Source organism: Corvus kubaryi, unplaced genomic scaffold (genome assembly GCF_017639235.1).
Source record: "Corvus kubaryi isolate FWS band 111438036 unplaced genomic scaffold, C.kubaryi_AGA036_p1.0 37066, whole genome shotgun sequence".
NCBI lineage: Eukaryota > Metazoa > Chordata > Aves > Passeriformes > Corvidae > Corvus > Corvus kubaryi.
In genome coordinates, this window is record NW_024581024.1 from 82785 (window position 1) to 90285 (window position 7501).

Below are 7501 nucleotides of genomic sequence, written 5' to 3' on the forward strand. Positions count from 1 at the left end.
GGCTGTGTATATGGGGTGTATATGGGGTGCACAGGGCACATACAGGGATGTGTATAGGGGGTGTATATGGGGCGCACAGGGCTGTGTATAGGGGGTATATATGGGGTGTATATGGGGCGCACAGGGCTGTGTATAGGGGGTGTGTATATGGGGTGTATATGGGGCGCACAGGGCTGTGTATAGGGGGTGTATATGGGGCGCACAGGGCTGTGTATAGGGGGTATATATGGGGTGTATATGGGGTGCACAGGGCTGTGTATAGGGGGTATATATGGGGTGTATATGGGGCGCACAGGGCTGTGTATAGGGGGCGTATATGGGGTGTATATGGGTCGCACAGGGCTCTATAGCGGCTGCACAGATCCCGTCTCGGCGGTTGATTGCTCACGCCTGGGCCCGCCCCGCCCCTCCCCACGGCGGGCGCCGCTCCCCGCGGCGTTGCGGTGACGTCACTCCCGGGTTGCGGTGACGTCACTGCCGCCGCTGCCTGGCGCGGGGCGCGCGCGGGACGGGGGGGGGCGAGCGGCGGCTCCGTGAGGGCTCCGGGCGGCGGCTCCGTGAGGGCTCCGGGCGGCGGCTGCGGGTGAGTGCGGCCGGCGGGGCCACGCGGGGCCTCCCCGCTCCGGGAGGGGCCGCCCGTGGGGGGGGAGCCTCGGGATGGTTCCCGCTCTCCCCCTTCCCCCGCGCCAGGGCCGCGGCCGGGCCCTTCTGCGGGCGTTGGGCGCGCACCGGAGCCATCCCGGGCCTCCATCTGCCCTCGGTCAGGGTCCGGCGGGGCCCCCCGGGACTGCTCGGGCGGGGCTGGGCGGAGGCGGGGCCCCCCCGGGGCCACAGCGGGGGCCCAGAGCGGCCTCGGGCCCCGCCGGGGTCGCCGCCCCCCGAGCCGGGCAGGGCGCGCAGCCGCCGGGCCCGGATCGCACCCGGTGCCGTTCTTCTGTCCACGACTCCAACCCGCCGGGATTTCGTCCCGTTTCCAGCAGGATCGCTCCTAAAATCATCTCGGGGGGAGGGGTCCGGCCTGGCGGTGACCCCCTCCTGCACCGGGCTCGCTGTCCCCGGTGCGGGCACACCGCGCTGCGCTGCCGGTGCCCCGGGGGAGAAGGAGCTGCCGGCCCTGACCGGGGCCTCACCCCGTCCTCCCACGCTCCCCTCCCGTTACCTGCCCGCGGCACAGCCCCGGGAGTCGGGAATTGCGGCACCTCCCTCCCGCCTGCCCTTGCGAAACCGGCCACGGTGGTTCCTCTTCCTCCCCCAGCGGAGCGGAGCCGCCCCGTCCCTCGCCACAATCCCTGCGCCGTGCTTGGGGGTTCGCTTCTCGGGGCTGCGACCCCATCCCGACCCCATCCCGACCCCGCGGGGTTCCCCAAAACCGGCTGCCGGAGAGGGAGGGAGAGCCGGGATGCGCTGACCCCGCGGCTCCCCCGCCTCCCCTGCCGGGGCCCGTCCGGAGCCTTTTTAAGGCACAAAGGTGCTCATTGTGCCGCCAGCAAATCCCTAATCCCACGCTGGTGCTGTGCCTGGCCTCGGAACGGTGGCGGTGGGCTCCGTGCCTCCGTTTCCCACCGGGAATTGGGTTTGGATCAGCCGCGGGATGCGGACACAGCGCTCGGCAGGGAAACCACGTCGGGGGGCTTCTCCCGCGGCAATCCCGGGGCTGTGCCCATCCCGGTGGGAAGTGCGGAAGTTGGAGCCCGGTTCTTCCCTCGGGCTGGTCGCAGGGATCCGCGCTGCCGGTCGGAGGCAGGACTGGGGCCCCTGTTAATGATCACCCGCTGACCTCTGGGCTGCCGGGAGCAAAGTCCCCCGGTGCCGGAGCCGGGGGCCGGCCGCTCCCAGGGGGATTTCACCGGGAGCTGAGGTGGAAGTTGGGGTGCGTGGTGCAGCCGGGGTGTGGGAGACAGAGCGGGGTGGGATCAGCCGACTCCTCAGAGGTGCTGGTGCCCCCCTCACCTCTCCCCCTTTCCCTCCCCCCAGCATGTTTCAGACCTTGTACAGCTATTTTTGGTGGGAACGGCTCTGGCTCCCGGCAAACCTCACCTGGGCCGACCTGGAGGACCGGGATGGGCGAGTCTATGCCAAAGCCTCTGACCTGTACATCACCCTCCCCTTGGCCTTCCTCTTCCTCATCGTACGGCACCTCTTTGAGACGTGAGTCCCTTCCCTGGGGGTGGGGACGGATCCTGAGCCCCTGATCCAGCTCTCCCTGTGCCCCGGGGGCAGTGACCAAACCCCGGGATGTGGCACCTTGTCCTCAGCCTGGCTGGGGGTTGCCCGTGGCACCCCGGGGGTCCCGTTCCCCCCCGCCCCCCAACCCCACGTGCCCCCCCTTTCCCCACACAAACACGGCTTTGTGCATCCCCCGCCCTTACCGGGCGTTTAGGGAGCGATTTGTTGGGCAAACAATGGGAACAGACACGGCTTTGTTGGGATGGCAAGAGAAGGGGGGGGCCGCCCTTCATCAGAGTGGGGACAGCCCGTGACAGAGGGACCCCGGGGGGCTCCCCTGTGGCAAACCCCACCTTGGAGAAGGCACAGCAGGATGGGGAGACCGAGATGCTGAGTGGTTGTGGGTCCCTGGGTGGCTTTGATTTGGGGGCCAAATCATCCAGGTGACAGAAATGGGGACATTGATGTGCCCCACTCCTTCCCCAGGTACGTGGCCACCCCCCTGGCCGGGCTCCTGAACGTCAAGGAGAAGGTCCGGTTAAAAGCCACCCCCAATGCGGTGCTGGAGAAGTTTTACGCTGCCACCACCAAACACCCCAAGCAGGTGAGGGCTGGGGGGGGGGGGTCCCCAGAGGTGCCTGGAGGGGGGGTGAAGGTGCCAGAGCCAGGTCTGTGTGACACGCTGGGGCTGTCCCGGTGTCCCCAGGCCGACGTGGAGATGCTCTCCAAGAAGAGCGGCTGCACCGTGCGCCAGGTCGAGCGCTGGTTCCGCCGCCGCCGCAACCAGGACCGGCCCAGCACACTCAAGAAATTCCGGGAGGCCAGGTGAGACCCATCCCCCCTTCCTGCCCGATGTCACTGTCCTCTCCACCCTGGGGGGCTCTGGGGGGGCACCCGCTCGGCCGGGAGCTGCCCGGCAGGGTGGGAAGCGCGGGATCCGGGGCCGGTGGGTCCGTCCTCCTCCCTCCCGCTCCCCGGTGCCCATCTGAGGACCGTCTGCTTCCTTTTTCCAGTTGGAGATTCACCTTTTACCTTATTGCTTTCATTGCTGGCATGGCTGTCATAGTGGATGTGAGTATTGCCGCCCCCTCCCCACGCTCCCCCGGCCCCCCCGGCCCCTCTGACTCCTCTCTCTCTCTCTGTGTCGCCCTCCCCATCCTGCAGAAACCCTGGTTCTACGACCTGCGGGAGGTGTGGAAGGGATACCCCATCCAGGTGAGCACAGAGCCCGTGGCTTTTCCTGAGCACCGGGATCAGCAGTGGGAGCTGGGGGTGCAGGAGGGTCTCTTGGCACCCGTGGGGGGATGGGGAGTCCCCCAGGACACCCGGCTGGTGCCCACAGGAAGGGACCAAACCCCTCTGGGGCACACAGAGGACGCCTCCAACCTGTCTCTTGCCCCCAGAGCATGCTGCCCTCCCAGTACTGGTACTACATGATCGAGCTCTCCTTCTACTGGTCCCTGCTCTTCAGCATCGCCTCCGACGTCAAGCGCAAGGTGGGGGCTCTGGGAGGGGGCTGGGAGACACTGGGACATCGTGGCAGGGTTTTCTTCACCCTCGTGGTGGGCGGGAGGGACCGGCTGGGAGGATCTGGGGACGCAGAGGGGCTGTGGGATGGGGGTTTGGTATGGGTGGGATCCAGGCTGCTGTAACCCCCCCCCTCCCAATTTCTGGGCTCCCCTTTGCTTTGGGCACAGGACTTCAAGGAGCAAATCATCCACCACGTCGCCACCATCATCCTCATCAGCTTCTCCTGGTTCGCCAACTACATCCGTGCTGGGACGCTCATCATGGCCCTGCACGACTCCTCGGATTATCTGCTGGAGGTTGGTGTGTCCCTCTCCCCCGCTGTCACCACGTCCCCCAGTCCTGTGCCCCCTCCCCAGCTCACCCCCTCTGCCCCCCCCAGTCTGCCAAAATGTTCAACTACGCCGGCTGGAGAAACACCTGCAACAACATCTTCATCGTCTTCGCCGCCGTCTTCATCATCACCCGCCTGGTCATCCTGCCCTTCTGGTGAGCCCCGCTGGAGAGTGGGGGGAAACTGAGGCAGGGGCTGGGGGGGGGGTCTCACAGGGGGGTGGGATGCTGGTTCTGCCCCTAACGGGAGTGGCTTTTCCCGGCAGGATCATGCACTGCACGGTGTTTTATCCGCTGGATCTCTACCCCGCCTTCTTCGGCTACTACTTCTTCAACTTCATGATGGTGGTGCTGCAGTCGCTGCACATCTTCTGGGCCTACCTCATCATCCGCATGGCCCAGAAGTTCATAACTGGAAAGGTGAGAGGGGATCTGGGCCCTCGGGGACGTCACGGGGGAAAGGACCCACTCGGGGTGGATGGAGGATGGGGCTTTGCAGCTCCTGAATCCCCCCCCTGACTGCCCTTGGCTCCCCAGCTCCCGGAGAGCCCTCGGTGGGGAGAAACCACCGTGGCTGCAATGGGGAAACTGAGGCACGGCAGGAAAATGGGGGGCTGCTGGCTGAACCCCCTTTTCCCTCTGCCCCCCAGGTGGTGGAGGACGAGCGGAGTGACCGCGAGGAGACGGACAACTCTGAGGAGGAGGAGGAGGTGGCCAAGAACGGGCCCCTCTCCAATGGCCACCCCGTCCTCAACAACAACCACCGCAAAACCGACTGAGCGCCCCGGACCCGAGAGCTGCCGCCTCCCGCCACCGGCCCGGCCCCTCCGGCCGCTCCACACCGGGACCCCCGGAGCGCCCGCCGGGCCCAGACCCCTCCGGAGCGGGGCCGCAGCTCTGCCTCCCACTCACCGCTGGTGCCCTTCCACCTCTCACCTGCTGCCTTAATCCACTGCGGTTCCCCGGGATCGGCAGGGATCCCACCGGGATCGGCAGGGATCCCACCGGGATGGCTCCCATCCCGCCGGGGTGGCTCCTTCCCGCCCCGCAGCCCCTCGGATTGGCTCTGGCCAAAGAGCTCGGCCCCAGCCCCTTGCTGGGTTCTGTGTTATTCCTACTTTCCCAACCATTCCTTCAGCGGGGGAGGGGGAAAATCTCCTTTTTCCCTGACCTGTGTCCGGCTGGAAAAGCCGGCTCAATCCCTGCTCCGCCGAACCGGGAGGGAGGAGCAGGGAATTCCTGGGTGTTTCAGTGCCTAAATGATGGGATGACACTATGGAAGTACTTGGGGGAAGGAAGCTGCGGGGGTTGAGTCACTCCGTGTGTCTCACAGAGTTTAATCCTCTCATTTCTCTTCGGTAAATGGATTTTGAGTCTCTCCCTCTCCGTGGCCTCTCCCAGCTTGTAACAGGACAAATTTCCAACTGATTTTTCCTTTTTTTTTCTTTTTTTTTTTTCCTTTCTATTTATTTGGAAGACAGAAGGAGCCAGGCTTGGCTCTGTCTCCTGCATCCCCCCGGGATGCTGTGAGACCTCCCAGCATGGAGGGTGGGGGGGGGGGGGAAAAAGGACCATTAACCAATGTCAGACCAAAACGTGTTTTGTTGTTCTTGTTTTTTAGAAAAAAAAAAGAAGAAATAAATAAAAGGTTAAATATATTAAAAGTTAAAAAAACTAATAAACTTGGGTAAAAAAAAAAAAAATTACAGGATTTGGGCATATTCTGTAAGTGGCATAATGGCCTTCAGGCCACTTGGGGCTTATTTTGATACAGATCCTTTAGGCAGTGCTAAAAACGGGCAGAGTTGAGGATTTTGATGATTTTTATGTATTTTTTTTTTTTCTCCTAAAAGTTCTCCAAATCTTCAACCCCAGGCTGGAGCTTGGGTTTGGGTTCCCTGAGGAGCTGCGGCCCCGCTGGGATGACAAAGCCTCTATTCAGGTGGACGCTCAGGATGGAACTGGAGCTCTCCAGGAGGCCCCAGAAAGGTTTTATTTTACAAAGAAAAGGTTATTTAGCAAGAAAAAAACCCAACAAGCCTCCCTTGTGCAGAGCTGCCTGAGCTGGGCCGGTGTTGGGCGTGGGGGAGGCGGGATGGAATCGACTCCTCCACCCCTCGCGTTGGGCTTTGCCACGGCAATAACGAGAGATTTGAGGCCGGTTTGTAAAACTTCACCTTTTTATCAGTTCTCAAGGTGGTTTTTTGAACCTTTTGGATCTGCCCCGGTGCCTTCCCACCTTCCTTCCCCTCCCCACAACCAAAAAACAAAACCAAGCCCCAGCCCTGGGATTGAGCGCGGCGGCCAAACCCCGGAGATTTTTCCGTGTGCGTTTTCCGTGTGGATCCGTGTCCAGCAGCCGGACGGGGCTGGTGGCTGCTCCTCCCTCCCTCCCTCCCCCGGCCCAGGTGCCCAAAGCCAGTTTGGGGCTGTCCCAGCTACCACTTCAGTGCAGGAATTGAGGCCAAACTTGGCGTTTTGGGAAGGTTGGAGATGGGGGAGAGGCATGGGATCTGCTTTAAGAAAATCCCAACCCGTTTCTCTGTAATTTTCCCGAGTGGAGGGTTTAAGAGTGTTTGTTTTGAGCAAAGGTGAAGGAAAGGTGAAAATGTGGGAGCTCCTCCTCTCCCTGTGCGTGGGCCCATCAGCCTCTGGCATGTTTCCTGCAAAGCCCATGGAAACAAGGACAATGGCAGTGGTTCAGTCGTGTTTTCTCAGGGCTCTTTGCTGCGTCTCAAGGATCAGGGTTGGTTGTTTTTAGTAGAAAAAACACACTTTTATTGCTTTTTAGCAACTAAAAGATACTTTACAACAGCTCACAGGTAAAGACAGATACTTATTTCTTGTCTTTTTTCACTTAAATTCTATAAATCCAGATTGGTCCAGTCTTCCAGAGATTCTTTCCACCATCCTCCCTCCCACTTTCAAGGCCTCAGTCCCAACTGGGAAACACTTCCTGGGAATACTGGGGAAGTGTTTGCTGCTGGAAAAGGGAGGTTTGTGCCTTACTTTTGGTGGAAAGCTGGAAGAGAGCACGAAAAGCTCCTTCCTTGAGGGAGCCTCAAGGTGGGAGAAGCCCAGGGGTTGGGAATCACCCCCCAACACAGCCAGAGCCCGTTCCTGCTCCGTGTCCATCTGTGATTTTCCAGGTGAATGGGAGAACTGAGAACCTCTAGAGAAGAAACTTTACCCTCACTGAGGGAAAGTGAGCACCAGGCCTCTGGAGAAGTGGGATCTGCTGGGAGCAGGGACGGCTCAGAGCAGCCGGCCCCGGCAGTCGATGGCCCCGCAGCAGCACAGCAGCTCCTTGCCCTCCACGCTGCCAACCTCGTAGTTGTAATCCCAGGTCAGCTCCGTGCCGGCTCGGATCCGCCTGGGGAGTAAAAAAACCACATGGGATGGGTGAGGAGACTGCTCCAGAAAAGAGAAGAAAGAGGAGACTGCTCCAGAAAAGAGGAGAAAGAGGAGACTGCTC

At 61.8% G+C, this 7501-nt stretch overlaps 2 protein-coding genes across 7 annotated transcripts in view; one reads left to right on the top strand and one right to left on the bottom strand.

Moving 5' to 3' along the window:
* The first annotated feature begins 475 nt into the window (after positions 1 to 475).
* CERS2 (ceramide synthase 2) lies at positions 476 to 5586 on the top strand. 2 transcript variants are annotated; one of them, XM_042020968.1, is made up of 11 exons: positions 476 to 583; positions 1975 to 2148; positions 2653 to 2770; positions 2873 to 2991; positions 3180 to 3237; positions 3331 to 3381; positions 3570 to 3662; positions 3864 to 3992; positions 4076 to 4182; positions 4293 to 4446; positions 4677 to 5586. In XM_042020968.1, the coding sequence occupies exons 2-11, from the start codon at positions 1976 to 1978 to the stop codon at positions 4803 to 4805; spliced, it is 1131 nt and encodes a 376-aa protein (XP_041876902.1). In that variant the 5' UTR covers positions 476 to 583; position 1975; the 3' UTR covers positions 4806 to 5586. The 2 variants fall into 2 exon arrangements, with proteins under 2 accessions (XP_041876902.1, XP_041876903.1); XM_042020969.1 differs by lacking the exon at positions 476 to 583 and adding an exon at positions 1389 to 1870.
* Positions 5587 to 6777: 1191 nt separating this feature from the next.
* The window catches only part of SETDB1 (SET domain bifurcated histone lysine methyltransferase 1), a 15718-nt gene continuing 14994 nt past the window's right edge, over positions 6778 to 7501 (bottom strand). For all 5 annotated transcript variants that reach the window (XM_042020961.1, XM_042020962.1, XM_042020965.1 and 2 more), the window contains one exon: positions 6778 to 7399. In XM_042020961.1, coding sequence (XP_041876895.1) covers positions 7282 to 7399 — 118 coding nt within the window. In that variant the 3' untranslated portion in view covers positions 6778 to 7281. The remainder of the gene's footprint in view (positions 7400 to 7501) is intronic.

What these genes read in the sequence shown, in the direction of transcription:
- CERS2 (XM_042020968.1), top strand. Translation starts at nt 1,976, where the DNA reads ATGTTTCAGACCTTGTACAGCTATTTTTGGTGGGAACGGCTCTGGCTC. An exon ending in GTACGGCACCTCTTTGAGAC is followed by an intron (nt 2,149 to 2,652) that starts GTGAGTCCCTTC and finishes CTCCTTCCCCAG; the next exon opens with GTACGTGGCCACCCCCCTGG. An exon ending in AGAAGTTCATAACTGGAAAG is followed by an intron (nt 4,447 to 4,676) that starts GTGAGAGGGGAT and finishes TCTGCCCCCCAG; the next exon opens with GTGGTGGAGGACGAGCGGAG.